The sequence below is a fragment of the Quercus lobata genome, chromosome 9 (assembly GCF_001633185.2).
Source record: "Quercus lobata isolate SW786 chromosome 9, ValleyOak3.0 Primary Assembly, whole genome shotgun sequence".
NCBI lineage: Eukaryota > Viridiplantae > Streptophyta > Magnoliopsida > Fagales > Fagaceae > Quercus > Quercus lobata.
The window spans coordinates 1276704-1292090 of NC_044912.1; the positions used below are offsets into that span (position 1 = coordinate 1276704).

Here is a 15387-nt window from a genome sequence, read left to right on the forward strand (position 1 = left end):
TGTCATAATCGCAAATCAATCTCATACTTTCATTAAATTTTTATCCAAATGATACAGTATTTGGTAGAAGAAGCTCATCAATATGATAACAATACCAATGCAAATTTCTTTGTACACCTTGAACATAAAAGGGTTTTATGTACATCAATTAGGCTAAAAACAAATGACTACTGTTCCCTGTTGATGGGATGGATGAATGAAAATCTGCTTATTACAGTTTAATCAGACATCCCTTACCTTCAGCTGGACATCTGAGAGTGAATGAAGTGGTTTCTTTGGGCTTAATGGAACAGAGCTGAACTTGTTAACCAAAAACTTGAAGCATGGTAAAAGGATGATGTAGAGTGTGGCCAATATAAAAGGTGCCGCAACAAGCCATCCCAACAACTGCAAAGATTGATAGACGAATACTTTTCAGATAACAGTGTCATTAGGTCAGGACTGAAATGCTCAAGCTTCAAAATTTTACTTTGTTTTAGTAAGTTCAAGCTTGAAAATATAATAGGTTGATGAATGTGTTGATCAACACATAACTACATTATCATTACATGTTAATCTTCCTATGAGCTCCCAAACCATAACCATTTGGTCAAACTGCAATATCCCATACAGTTATTTTTGTTAGAAGTAGTATCCCATACAGTTATTGCTTTGTAATTTTGTCAAATTTCGTTGGTGGCTATGACTAGCTCTATGCACAGGCAACTAAGTTGGACAGGGAAACTAAGCTAAGCAACCAGAGTTAACGGCTTAAAGCATCACTGACAATAGGTGCCAAGTCCAGTCTGTGAAACTCTTGCTATGATTTTTCTTTTTCTTCTTTTTTGGTTTGTATAAGAATTGATTAAAAACAATTTAAAGCAAAGGAAAGATAAAAAAATGTGGTCGTGTTTTGATCATGAATAAAACAGACTACCTTTACTAACAGTAATGCCATCATGTTATGTAGCACCCTGCTCAGAGAAAAATGAAATAGCATGTGATTAGAGTGCTCAAAAGCCTGAAAGAGCACCCCACTAAAAGAATTATTGTAACGGCCCCAAGTTGCGCTGGGGAAAAGGCCTCTACACATTAAGGGGAGGTCATTCCTTATAAACACATTCTCATGTGCTTCCTTAGGCGATGTGGGATTCCATGGAATGCAAGACCCCCCTTTTTGGGTCACTACAATCCACCCCCCTTACGGGCACACGCGTCCTCACGTGCAGGGCCCACACTTCCGGCTAGAGCATGGCTCTGATACCATCTGTAACGGCCCCACCCCAACTATGTAGATATTGTCCACTTTGAAGCCCATACCTCTCATGGTTTTGTTCTTCCCCAAGTTGCGCTGGGGAAAAGGCCTCTACACATTAAGGGGAGGTCATTCCTTATAAACACATTCTCATGTGCTTCCCTAGACGATGTGGGATTCCATGGAATGCAAGACCCCCCTTTTTGGGTCACTACAATTATTGTTTTCAAATTCCAAATTGTGACTTATATTAGTTGTGACTCATTACTTGTACAACCGAAACAAGATTCAGGAATGACAGAGATGTCTAGAGTATGTTAAACTAGTGTCCAAGACGCATCAGTGACTCTAACATGGCTTCCTTGGTAGAGGAATCAGTGCTACATATTCAGAAATATTTTTACAGCAACTAAATTAAAACAAAATTTACAACAAATCTAACTTAGTATATCAGCAGGATAATTTTACCCTGGCACTGGAGTAGCAAAAACCAGTCTTGCCAAGGAAATCAAATCAATCAACACTAACATTGTTTCATTTAAGTTAAAATACTCATGAAGAATTTTATATATATATAAATATATATATATATTTATTTATTTATATTTTTATATTTAAATCCTCCAGTTGAAACCCTTAACTCAGGAGACAACTTGGTCACTGATTTTACACAAGTGCGAGTTGAAGAATTGTAGAATTGTACACAAGTTAAAATACCCACTTCATGCAAGACCATCAAAAATTGCACTCAAGCATTTGTATGCGAACAATGACTGTTTCCATGATTCACAGCTTTGTCCAAGCAATTAAAAACATTAGATACTGTAGCCTGAGACACTCCCAGTTTGCCCCATTAGTAACACCAAATCATTTGAAACTATTTAGTTACACTTTGGATCACCCTAGTCCCTAGCACCTGCAGCTAGGCAATTGAAGTTAACTGCTCTATTATCAAGCGCAAAAGGATTACGAGCATACAGCATGCCAAGAACACATGTTAAGAAATAGCCATTACTACAGGATTGAGTGATTCAAATACCAATTTGTTTGAATTCAGATATCACTAGGGGAGTGAATGAGGCGTAAAAGCATGTGCAAGTGTGAGTGTGTGTGTGAGAGAGAGAGAGTCTTAATATTAGAGGATGTTAGTCTAGCTACCTACCGCATGGACAACACTTAAGAGGACTTCATGCGAAGCTTGGCCGGTCAAAACCTTCTTGAAAGCATCAGATGTAAATGGAAATTGAGGTCCACCAGTGAGAATTTCACCAAAGCGCAAGAAGGGCAACATCAGACTAGAAAGCAAGACATATCAGCAATCAGAATACAAACTAAAAATTGATCTCTATTACCAATAATGACAACATATTTAAGCTGATGTTAAGAAAATGCACAAAGTACCTCAACTCTATTGGTGTAGCCATAAAGTTTGCCAGCATTACAGTTGGAGCATTGCAACGGGATCCAAGCAATGCAATAGCCAGTCCACATAGAAACACAGTGACCCCTGTTAATGAAACGTTAGTTCATGTTCATCTAAAGAATGCTGACATTGCTCTATAGCTTCAAGCACGCATTATTGTTTTCTCCACAAAAATGTATAATTGGTGCACAATAAACTATGAATCATGACTCAAATATGAATTCACTAATACTGACTAATCAGACAACTATGTTGTATTACCATAAGATAACTTTTAAGACAAATAAATAAATTTGATAGCTAAATGAAGAAGACATTACCACAAATGGGAAATACCCCCAAGGTAATGCCAAGAGCTGCAGAAAATGCCAATTGCTTCGGCTCAGCACCCCTGAGAAAAAAAAAAAAAAAGAGGTAAAATTTACTCAAAATGACTTCAAATTAATTTCCTAATGCTAAAAAGATCTAATAAATAAACTGATCCAATACATAACCTTGAAATAATCAAACAATAGTAGTACTAAAACTAAGATCAATTCAAATCTTCTTTCTTTATGTCTGATTTATCATTGTCCAAACGTGGAAAATTAGAATGCACAAAAAAGAAATTAACTTTCGATTATAATTTTTGTTTTTTGTTTTAAAAGATCTCTGAGCTGTTTCAACCGAAAATTCAATGCTTGTTACCCCAGAAATTACTAAGATTAAGCATGGGAAATGTACAATAAAAATAAAAGAGTTACAGTGATGAGCAATTAAGCACAAACCCATTAAAATCTCATCAATTTCCAATTCAATTACACTCAAAAAAACCCTCTCCAAAAACAAATTAAAAAGAAAAAAAAAACTGCTGTGAGAAAGAAAAGAGTACCTGCGAAGGATTTGGATGAGAGGATCGACGACGTTCTTGTGGAACCAAGGACCCAATGCAAGCCTTGCCATTGCCACCTCCTTTTTCTGCTAATGGAATTTTCCGAACCCTTAAATATTTATGATTATGTATTTATTTTTATTTGAAGCTTTGTTTTGTTTTGTTTGGTTTGAAAGTGCGACAAAAGCAGTAATAAATTTTAGTATCTGTCTCAGAAATGAGAGAATCTTTTTTTATTTACAATTCCCAAAAAAAATTTACTGTCTCATTTCGTGCTTCAAACTCAATTTCTTATTAATCTCAAGAGATAAGAACAAAAGTTTGAAGTGAGATGTGTTTGTTTTGTGTTGTGTTGTGTGGGAAGTGGGAACTGAAACTAAAAAGATCGGAAACAGGCAGCTGTAGTTGAGAAGCTGTTTTGGTTGGTTGGTACCATACCAAGAAACGAGTCGGAGGTCGGTTCCACGGTTACAATTTTATTCTCTACTGGGCCCCACTGATGGATTCACTGTGATCTCATCTCATCTCTTCTAATTGGAGCTCTTTAATTGCAATAGAATTTTCTTCTTAAGTGTGATAGTTGAATTTCCGTATTTATTAACCATTCATCTACTTTAAAGGTATTAGGTTTATATATATATACATATATGTTTTTTTGGGAAGGATAAATTTCTAAAACGTTTACAATGAAAGCACTAAAAATATCAATTTAGCTCAAATATTCTTCGCAATAGTAAGAGGATTGAATCTTGAGAATTAAATCACCACAAAGATATTTAATTATCACTTGCAATTCATACGGATTTGATCTATTTATGTTTTTTTCGCAACTATGAAGGTGGTATGGTGCAATTGATGGGGATAAAAATAGTATCAATACTAATTTATGTGAAAATAATATTATATTAATAACTATTTATCACATTATTTTGTAAGTAAAAAATGTTGTCAATAGTTGCTAGTTAAATATAAATAAATTCAATGAGTTATATACTTATATAAATTTACATGAAAAATATCATTTTATTTCATAGTTGAGTTTACTATTGGATAAGGTATTTTTGTATTTTTGTACATATATTTTCTCTCTCATAGCATGTGAGTCTAACACAATTGTAACACTTGAATATACTATGCAAGCACAAGATATGGAATACAAAATACAATCTTTCCATTACATATACAGATTCTATTCTATTATGATAGCGATGACAATGGAATAAGGTATGGTTAGGTTGATTAGGGGTGCTTACCCTTACTCCCATTCCATCCTCTTTTTTGGGTAGGTAAAATTTGTGTAGGGGTAGGAATAAAGTAGGTTAGGGTTGAGCCAGGTTAAGGATAGTTTTCCATTCTTAATACAAGCAAAACTCGTTCATGCACCGTCACTTATTCAAAATGGGAAATCACCCACTTAAGATAGAGGGGACAAGAGACGGAGATTTTTTTTGTCATCGCTTCATAGAGGAGTTGATGGATAAACAAATACCTTGCGTACTACATGTACAAATATGACATACATTACAACCCCAAAATTACGTGGCCAGATAGAAAGACGTGATGTGAGGCACGTCATTCTCTTTGTTACCTTTTTTTTTTTTTTTTCCTGTTCTTTGTGTGTGTGTTCCGTAAAGGGTTCTCGTCTAGTCTACCTTCCAATTAATTAATAGAAAGAGATGCCTTCTCCTCTTGCATCAATTTGATCTGAATAAAATGCTGACTTCGTACGTGTCTAAACACCCTTTTAGCTTTAGGATAAGGAATTTATGAAATTCTTTTTTCTACAAGTATTTGAATTGGCAGCACATTATAATATTTTGCCCAGGGAGAGAATTTGTCACGCAAACACAAAACACACGACCTGAGAGAGCTGTGAACAAGACAACTCAAGTCGACTCACACCCTGGTGATAACAAATGATTCACAACAAGTCTATATGGAAAATGCCATACAAATGACTCTTTTTATCAGATTGAATCTTAACTTTTTTTTATCAAATACCAGCAAGCAGCCTGTTCATGAGAAATATTCTAAACTCAATACCAAACCAAGTAACTAATGAAGCCTAGCTATGTAGTATGTTGACCGTATTCTGTCATTCACAAAAATGGAAGTCAAGCCTTTTAGTGCTTGAAAAATGATTGTCATTGTGACAACGAAAAACCATCCTCGAGGCATTGTGTTCTAATATCTTGCATTAGACTTTGAAGTAGTGTCGGATTGCTTGTAACAATGGCATCCACGCGTTCAAACAACATCTTTTGCATAGAATCCACATCATCAACAGTCCAGGCATATACCTTTTTGTTCCTCCTGCTTAAACCCAAATGGAAAACATGAAATCATACTGTGCACATGCTGACTACCCTGCAAATACTAATACATCAAAGGAATTTCATACCCATGTAGAGTTTTCATCAGCATTTCATCAATCAAAGGATGATAGACACCAACCACCCCAGCACCTTTCATCCTCATTAAGTTGGTTCTTAGTCCAGTAGAAGGATCCTTCATGACAATGTAGCCCACCTGCAATGACACCTAACACATTCAACATGCAAGGAGAACAAACTCAAAAGCCAAAACACCAACTTCTGTACCAAACTCTCTAGCTTTATGTGTCTTACCAGTTAAGTAATTCATGGATAATCTAAACAACAAAAGTACAACAACTAATCTTTACAACAACAAAAATATATAATAAAAAAATTCCAATGTCAGTGTAAGGTCTGTAGATTTCACACAAAAATAATAACAAAGTCTCAAATCCTAAAACTGTTCCAGTCGGGCTATTCATGAAAAGTGACTAAAATTTTATATTGGCCAAATCATGATAATTACTTATAAAAATGAATGTCTGGACAAGATCATTAATTTGGAGCAACAAATCCCACAATAGTAAAAAGCTAAAAGTCTATTAGAGAGTTGTGGTGGACCCTGAATGAGCTTGGAATAATTGAATCAGGTCCATGTTTACTGCAAAGAGGACTTGTATTTTCCAATGAACCCTCCTACACTCTCCCCCCCACCTCCCCCCCTAGCGTTCTTCTTCTCCAACTTATAAGCACTAAAGAATTCAGCAAACAGGACAAAGCAGTTAATCATAACATCAAATAACTATGTAGGATAAGATCCTGAAGATGTCAAAACAGATCACTTCTTCTTACTGTAGTATTCGGTGAGAGTTTAATTACGTCCCTTACTAAATTGTCACTTTTAGCCCATACAAGGCAATTCCTACAATGCGTCCTTTCAACCTGTAAAAGAAGGCACAAGATGGGCTTGGTGATTAGGTCTTACTAATTCCATACAAAAACCTGAAGGTTACATGACTTCAAAAATCATTTTTAGCTTAAATGCTTGCAAACAACAAATCCAAAAGGTAACTTCATATTTGTTGGGTGAAACAATGAGTTTCATATGTTAGATATTTATGCCATGCATTATAAGCAAAAATGTATAGTAGTAAGTTAGAAAGCGAAAAACAAAATAAGGGAACAGGCGAAGTGAAAGACAACAAAAAAACTTACCACAGAAAGAATATCCTTTGCAAGCCCTTTTTCATATGATGGAGGCCCAACCTTAGCATCTAGAATCACTTGCCGAACTGAATTTGATATCAACTAAGAGCATCCATTAGAACGATGGTCAGAGAAAACTCAACAACAAAGTTTCAATAAGATAAATGAAAATGCAGATAGATGTCAATGAATAGTGTCATAAGCCACACCAAAAGGGGCAGCGAGATTGACGAAATATGTTTATCACAATGACCGTAGAAAAAGAGGAAGATGGAAATTATTTTAGGGTGTGTTTGTTTAGAGGTGAAATAGATGGATGGAAAACTTTGGAGAGAAAATAGGAAGAGAAACTTTTTTAGTGAATGGGGGAGAATTAGACAAAATCCAGGAAAATACCTTCAAAGCATCTTCAATGGTTGGAATGCTTTCTTGAAGAAACATCTGTGCAGATTGATTAGCACGGCCTAGTTCTTTTATCTACAACCATAAGCTAAATTACAATCTCAGTCAACTTTTCTCATTTACATAAACTCAGACAAAATATATATGCAGAGATTTTGTGATAAAACTAAAAAGATAAGTTTTTATTGAATTCTACAAATTAATCCCAAACAGAAGTAAAACTATTCCCTTTTGCTTGATATTAATAGGATATGGCAACCTCACATGCTTCATATAAAACCAGATCATGTGGAAAGCAAATACTAGATTACTATAACCAAGCCCAGAAGACACTTGATGAAGCCCAACCGAGGCTGACAATAGAAGTTAGCTTGAGTCCAAAACTACATTCCCTCCAGAACAGATCAGCTTAATTATGGTTCACTCTATTCCCCTTATTCTATGAAGCACGGGTGCGTTTCGGGACTCGGGTGAGGGACTCGGCAATTTTTGAAAAAGTAGGGTGCGGGTGCGGCGGGACTCGGTGATTAAAAAATTATTAAAAATATTTTTATTTATATTTTCTATATATTTTTACTATTAAAATATTCTTAAAAAACACATTAATATACCTTGATTCACAAAAAAAAGAAAGAAGAAGGCAAGAAACACATCTGAGGTCAGAATTTCGGCTGCTCCGGCGAGTTTCAAGGCCGATTTCTGCCTGTTTCGGCCGTTTCCGGCCTGTTTCGGCTGTATCGGTTGCTGGCCGATACAACCCGATATGGCCGACACGGCCCGATTCCGGCCGAATCAGCCCAGTTCGGCGCGAATCGAGCCGAGTCGGGTCGAATCCGAAAAAAAAAAAAACTCAGACGCGGCAGCGACGCGCGGTCAACTGCATCGGACGCCACGTCCTGCGTCGGACTCGGGTGCGGCACCCTCCCAACCACGTCCGTGCTTTGCCTTAAACGACCTAGGTGTATAATTATAGACGTTACATAGGAGCAATTTATTGAAGGCAAAAGGTCATCATTGTTAAAACTTGTGCAAATCCTCTTCACTCGGTGTCAAGAATTCTGTTAATCACCTGAAGCACTACTAGTTTTACAGTTGTGAAGCCCCACATTTAAATTGAGAGGAAAATATTGTATATTATACCTTCTACACTTAACTTCATGAAACCATAACCAATTATATATTAGAAGAAAGGCTGATACTTGAGCTAAATAAGGGTCCTCAGTCCTCACAAAGGAATGATCTTGTTTGTTAGCTTTTTCATGTGAAACTTCTCCATTTGCATGCAGGCCACAACCACATTGATCCACTGGGACATGTTAGTGCTATAAAACTACTGTTAAAATATCAAAACAGCACAACTTGGCTAGCCTCACCCCAAGAACAAATCAATCTGTTCCTTTCAGTTGGTCTGCCCCGTATAATTCAACAGGTGTCCAGTCCATGGTAATTTAACCAGCCAAATGAGCATTGATCTACAATTCTATGTTTATAATTTTACAGTTACAGCTTCAGTTAGTGTGACCAACATTCATTAACTAGCAGATTGACAACAAAAACATTGATTCACCATGCAAATACTAGAGGAGCTGCTTAGCATTTTTGACAAGAAAGTTAATGCACCAAGTCTCACCTCTTTCATGCTCAAGTACCCTACTTTAGAAGTACTGTTTCCAGATATCCGCTGCAAATCCCTGCCTGTGTAATGTGAGAATCAAATATCCAAGTAGCTAATTCAAAGGATGAAAGTCTGGAAAATAAATACCAAAACATGAATGTGTTTCACACTTTTTGGACAGTATTAGATACGCTTACCTTTCTTTATTACTATTCTTCAAATATATTGCATGTAATGCACTTGTTATAAATGTTAAGCATATTTAACCCACATAATTATGTCAATGTATTACTTGATGCATGTTTGTAATCATTTTCAATGCTACATCCAAGACATTCCTCCAATTCCATTCTAAATTATTTTTGCACATTAAGTCATATCACCACAACAACCAAGCATAACACGCCTTCCCACGATATAAAAAGTAGTTCAACAGGGCAAGAATTTTTAATTGGGTAAAACTTAGGTACAATTCCTTAAAGGCTTGTTTGGATTGAAGGGAGACCAAGGGGGAGTAGAGTCCTTAATGACTTGTTTGGATTGAAGGGAGAGCAAGGGAGAGTAGAGTCGAGTTGGCCGAGTATTAGGCTAATTTATGGCCAACCCTACTCTACTCCTCCTTGATCCAAATGGACCATAAGTGATATACTACCTTATGTTTGCCAATTAAATTAAATACGCGATTGCATTGAGTATTGAATCACATAGTTGAATTTAATTGTTCTTTAACAAAGATAACACTGTTTTTGCTTGGGGAACCTAACTGAACCTAAGTTGTCTAAGTCTAATGGGTGTTAGGAGTAAAGATAGAATGGTAAATGAAAGAGCAAATAAGGTAGATGATCCGAAAAGTACCTATCATGGAGAGCAAACAAAACCCCATCAAAAGAACGAGAAACATCAATCTCAACGCAGTCTACTTTAGAATGAAGCGCAATACGATACGCATCCATCTGCAATGCAATATTTACATTACATAGAATGAATCAGCAAAACAAACACAACATTACTAATACTAATACTAATAGAAACATAGGGTGAGAGTCAGTACCGTGTTGGGAAAGGCGTTGGTAGAGTCACCTCCATGAGCACACACAAGAGGTGGATCCTTCATCCAACCACACTTTCTTCCTTGTATCTATAATAAACCAAACCAAAAACCCATTTCAATTAATTTCTCAAGTATTAAAAAAAGATATGGGTTTTGTATGTTAGTGTTAGTTGTTGTACCTGATGGAGGCGTTTGAGTCGGAAATGGAAAAAGATGGGAGGGACAACAGCGATGAAGACAAGGCTTATGATTATTGTACGGAATAATCGTCTTTGAGACGATAATCTTATTCGTAATCCTCCTCCTCCTCGTTGTTGTCTCCTTCCCGATCTCATGGAGATCGCCATTAGAGAGAGAGAGAGAGAGAGAGAGAGAGAGAGAGATTTGTTGGCGTTGGTGCGGAAACGTCAAAGGATGACAAGTAGAAGAGGTGGAGCTTCTTTTCCACTTTCACTCGACAAAACGACTACCCGTTTTTTAAAAGTCAAAAAGGATGTCGTTTATATATTGGGATGGTCATGTTTTTTTTCTATTGGTCTAATCCTCATCTTTGATGGTCTCATCTAATGGCATCAAGAAATAATCTTTGGTGTTTTCTCCATCAAAGATTGTTCGTGTTCCTGTTTGCCTGCCCAAGTTGTAAAAAAAATTATCTTTGTATCATTAACTCAGCATGCTCTAGAGCTTACCTAGTGAAACTTTTGTACTAGTCGGTTCAGTGTGATATTTGGATCAGGTTGTTGAATCTGAAATTGGTACTTTTTTTTTTTTATGAACGAGAAGGGGGGGCGGGGGTGACCATATATGACTAAACCCCTAAGGTGTGACCTGCACCCTCCCGCTAGGAAATATTGGATTGAGCCATAGCTACTGTGACCGGGGCGTCACAGACCTCACTCTAGCACCCCAAGAGAGCCAGCAGGAGAGGCGCAATGCAAGCTAGAAACCCTCCTCCCACACGTATTTGTTTACACCCAGTTCTTGAATCCGATTTGGGGCTCATTTGAATCGGTGAATTGCAAGGAGAATGTGAATTTGACCATTCATGTGGTTAGAGAGCTAGTGGGTATGAAGTTGTTGAAATATAATGAGAAAGCTCTCTGTATTGGAGAAGGGTTTGCCGCGACCGTGTTGACATTGCAAGATTTGGGGTTCTCCAATGCTGGTGGTGTTTATAGGCACCGCTTTTTCTCACTTAAGCGTAAGCAATTTGTTCACGAGCTCGATTTTGCGGACAATTCATTCGATTTTGTGTTGTCCAGGGATGTCGATAAGGTTTCTGTCCCTGCATTGCTCGTGTTTGAGATCGAGCGCATTCTTAGCCCGGGTGGCATTGGTGCCATGCTTGTGGAAGGCGTTAGCGGTTCATTCCCTAATAGCTTGATTAGGTCTGCCACCCCGGTTTCATCGTTGCTGAAAAGCTCCAATGTTGTGCACGTTGGTTATGTGCAGAACTTTACTCTGGTTGTCTTCAAGAACAATATATATATAGAATCATAGATAGAGATATGTTTTGCTTCCACACATAAATACCTCTTAAGTTAAAAACTTTTCTTTGAAGAACCTACCATGTATGCATTATTTTCCCTATACATTGCTGATACAAGTTGAATTATCACTTGTTAGTGCTTGTTGCTACTTTTGTAGCTCAATTTAAACTTAAAAATGGTTGGCTCCTCTTGTATATGTTAGCTTACACATAGTAGCCTATGTTAGAATTTTTTTTCCTAGTTGATATTTACAAATAGAAGGAATAATGCTACACAAGTATAAAAACAATCTGCTTTTCATGATAAGTTGAACAATCAAATCAAGATTTTTGCAATTCATATTTAGAGTTCTTAGAATGATGGAAAAGGTGGTTATTTTGATAATTTTAATAAAGTATGATATGAAACATATAAAACTTATGCAACATCGGTGAACTAATAGAAAAACAATGATCTACTAGGGAAAGAAAATAAAAAGGATCCTCATTTTTGTTGACAAATGCATACCCTTCTCAAGTGTAATATTCCCTTGCTTACGATACAATGATACATTAAACAATAAATCACTTTCTTTCTTTTATGAGCCATGTAAATGAGATTGATGCTTATTGAAGCCTCTTTAATTGTCAAAAACCAACTAATATTCCTTCATGTTCTATTTACATGGTATCTCAAATTATTTATGATCACATCTACTAGCTCATATGATAAAGTTTCCTAAGAACCTTTCGGCAAAAACCTCTACAATCAAGAATATTGGGCCAAATAAGTAGATCTGCTGCACAAATATTAGTGTGGGATATCATTTTTATCTAGTGTAGGTTTCTTTAAAAAAATACCCGCAGTTTTGATATTTTCCTCTCTCCTCTTTTGCTGTAGGCATTAAATTAGATATCTTGAGTAATTTTATCCTTGGATGCACATATATATGGAGAATGTATTACAAAGGTTGTGTTCATCTAGTTTGACCTTTTATTTCCGATTACTATCAGTCTTAATATGTCTTTAATACATCAATAAATCTCTAAAGTCACTCTCAATTTACTAGAAACATATAAGTAGGTGTTGTGGTCTACATTACAGGTTATGAACACATTTTGAATTGCATTTGGTCATGTTCCTTGGAGGAGAGGGGGTAGTTTTTTAAGTTTCATTGATTTTATAGATCTTTTAACTTTGAACATGGAGACAGAGTATTTTGAGGATCCATGATGATCCTTGTAGAAAGAAGAATAATTTGGTTGGAAGTTGGAATTACTACATATTTCCTTCTTGGTCACTCAGCTTTACGCACAAGCTTCTTGGCTATTGCTATTTGTTGTTATGGATAAAATGGAAAAAAGAAATTATTAAGATTGTGCAAAAATCATAATTGTTCTTGACAAAAAGATGCACTGAAAGTTGTAATTTGTTGACTACATACATCAAGTTTTTATTGTTTTGAGGTCAATTAAGGTTTCCAATTAACACTTACCCAATTTTTTTTGACTTATTAGATATAAATTATCACGTGATTTTATTAATGTAATATACTAACAAATGGAAAAGGTTTGGCTCCAAATATGTTTAGAGTCAAACTTTGTCCCTAACAAAAATATCCTCACCTTATTAAGTAATTTACACGTAAAAATTAATTTAAAATAAAATGACATCATGCCTACCTTTAAAATAATAGAGATCATGAAATGGAACCCTTTTATTTTGAGACAAATGAAAATGATCATTTTTCCATTTGACCTACTACAAGAAATCTCGATGTCGCATTATTTTATGATGGAAGCCATGAATGTGGCTTGGACTCCTTATTCATCCATTAGGTCAGACATTCCATGTCAAGCCATAACTACTTAGCTTTTTCTCAGTTATCTGATCAATTCGTTTTGCCATTGCAGGTGTAAGATGATTTTTCCAGTCTCCAACCTTACCTTTCCTAAAATACATATTGTTTTTGAACTCGAATGTGTTGACTTCATCTTTCTTGATTCCAATCTCCAATGTCATCACTCCATTTTTATTTACCTCTAAATTGGACATATTTTCAAAACTGCATAAATCTATAATCTTTTGCACCATACCTTGATCTTCTTCCTCCAAAGAGAAAGGATAACCAATAAATTGAGCTAATTTCTTTACCCAATATACAGTTTCATTAGTCAAATCTTCATACTTGATAAACAATATCCTCTCTGGTGATTCCAAACTTGCTCTCCAATACCCTAATATATGATCCCAAAATGGTCCACAAGAAAGTAATCCTTGACAAAATGACTCAAGTACATCCTCCTCAAGTACATCCTTCTCTCTGGTGATTCCATGCTCGCTCTCAAATACCCTAGAAACATTCCTGTTGTAAAAGTGCCATATAGACACAAATACATCCTTTGGATCCCTGCATAAATAAACAATTTTACAACTAGAATTTATAATGGATTTTGGTAGGGAAGTGTAGGGAATGTGTGTAGACACAAGTGGAACATCTAGACTCAATCTTTGTTGGCTTGAGCGAATATTAAACTCAATAAAGGGTACACAATCATGTGACAGTCTTGAGAGTAAAGGATTTGTAGGCTCGCTTTCATAGGATCGTGTCATTACGGCAAAAGCCAATGCCTTAAGCCAAGTTGTGCCACATTTTGGAAAACTACTCAAAATCACTTGGTTGGGTTGAGGCTTGAAATGTTCTTGAGCAAACAACATTCCTGGTAGATGGAATAAAGGGTACCAAAAACCTTCATACTGGTAGAAATCCATCGACCAAGAACCCTTTTTTATTGGGATGGTTGGCAAGATTTGTCTGAATTTATTGTCAGGTTCTAGATCAAACATATTCTCTTCTTTCTCAATACTTTTTGGAGCAGAGTTCATTTTGGAGGAAGAGGATTCCATTGGTAGAAAATAAAACTAGCTTGATCTAGTGTAAGTGATATCTATGCATGAAGGGGGAAGAACACCATTATATATAGGTAAATTGCAAGGGGAGTTCATCATTTTAAGCCACTCATTTTAACTATGGAAAACCTCTATCTTTTACTTTTTCATCTTTCATCCTATCAACTCAAGTAAACATAGCATTAAAGCAAAAATAGTCATCTCAAAGTTAGGCTCCGTGTTTTTTTGTCACAATTTTAAACTTAAACACATGATAACCAAAAATAGTTGATGAAGCAAATTTTGACAGCCAAGATTCATCATTTTAACTATGAAAAACATTTATTTAATCTTTTTTCTTTTTCATTATTCCTCTTTTCACCCCCAAAAAGCATAACATCAAAGCAAAGATAGTCATCCTAAAGATATGCTTCATGCTTATTTGCCACAACTATACACCTAAACACATGTTAGTCAGGAATGGTGATTGAAGCAAATTTTGAAAGCCAAAAATGACGAGAGACCACTAGATTAGGATACTAATAGTTTACCACCATCATTATACTAGAGACAAGGAAGAGCTATAAATTTGGTTTCTAATTTCAACCATATAACAATTTTGAAAAAGTCTTGACTGATAATGGGCTTGGGCCATTATTGACAATACCTATTGAAGGCCTATTCTAAAGGGAACCGAAATATACATGGACTTGGGTATAAAAACACACAAGGTGTGAGAGATTGAGATTTTAACGCAAAGTCACGCTACAATTTTCACTTAAAAGTCATGATAACTTTTAAAAGAGTGTACAATATGTCAATACACACAACACATTCTCTTACGCAATCTATCTATAATTCTATAGTATATATTCATGCAAGATGAAAAAAAAAATCATATTCTTCGTGGAT

General features: G+C 35.8%; 4 protein-coding genes across 5 annotated transcripts; 1 reads left to right on the top strand and 3 right to left on the bottom strand.

Moving 5' to 3' along the window:
• LOC115959071 lies at nucleotides 1-3980 on the bottom strand. Its single transcript, XM_031077369.1, has 5 exons — nucleotides 3529-3980; nucleotides 2978-3048; nucleotides 2636-2741; nucleotides 2397-2529; nucleotides 1-387 (listed from the first exon to the last, which is right to left on the bottom strand). Exons 1-5 carry the CDS (start codon nucleotides 3597-3599, stop codon nucleotides 223-225), a joined length of 546 nt encoding a protein of 181 aa, XP_030933229.1. The 5' UTR covers nucleotides 3600-3980; the 3' UTR covers nucleotides 1-222.
• A 1485-nt stretch (nucleotides 3981-5465) lies between these two features.
• Nucleotides 5466-10520, bottom strand: LOC115962134 (glycerophosphodiester phosphodiesterase GDPD4). Of its 2 annotated transcripts, none has more exons than XM_031081021.1 (9): nucleotides 10297-10520; nucleotides 10118-10204; nucleotides 9922-10019; nucleotides 9082-9142; nucleotides 7446-7526; nucleotides 7059-7151; nucleotides 6696-6785; nucleotides 5930-6057; nucleotides 5466-5841 (listed from the first exon to the last, which is right to left on the bottom strand). In XM_031081021.1, the coding sequence occupies exons 1-9, from the start codon at nucleotides 10462-10464 to the stop codon at nucleotides 5673-5675; spliced, it is 975 nt and encodes a 324-aa protein (XP_030936881.1). In that variant the 5' UTR covers nucleotides 10465-10520; the 3' UTR covers nucleotides 5466-5672. The 2 variants fall into 2 exon arrangements, with proteins under 2 accessions (XP_030936881.1, XP_030936880.1); XM_031081020.1 differs by having other exon boundaries at nucleotides 5930-6069; nucleotides 10297-10519.
• Nucleotides 10521-10921: 401 nt separating this feature from the next.
• LOC115959985 lies at nucleotides 10922-11617 on the top strand. The gene is made up of 2 exons (XM_031078674.1): nucleotides 10922-10938; nucleotides 11008-11617. Exons 1-2 carry the CDS (start codon nucleotides 10922-10924, stop codon nucleotides 11615-11617), a joined length of 627 nt encoding a protein of 208 aa, XP_030934534.1.
• Nucleotides 11618-13425: 1808 nt separating this feature from the next.
• Nucleotides 13426-14493, bottom strand: LOC115959987 (flavonol sulfotransferase-like). Its single transcript, XM_031078675.1, has one exon. The coding sequence runs from the start codon at nucleotides 14491-14493 to the stop codon at nucleotides 13426-13428; it is 1068 nt and encodes a 355-aa protein (XP_030934535.1).
• Nucleotides 14494-15387: the final 894 nt, after the last annotated feature.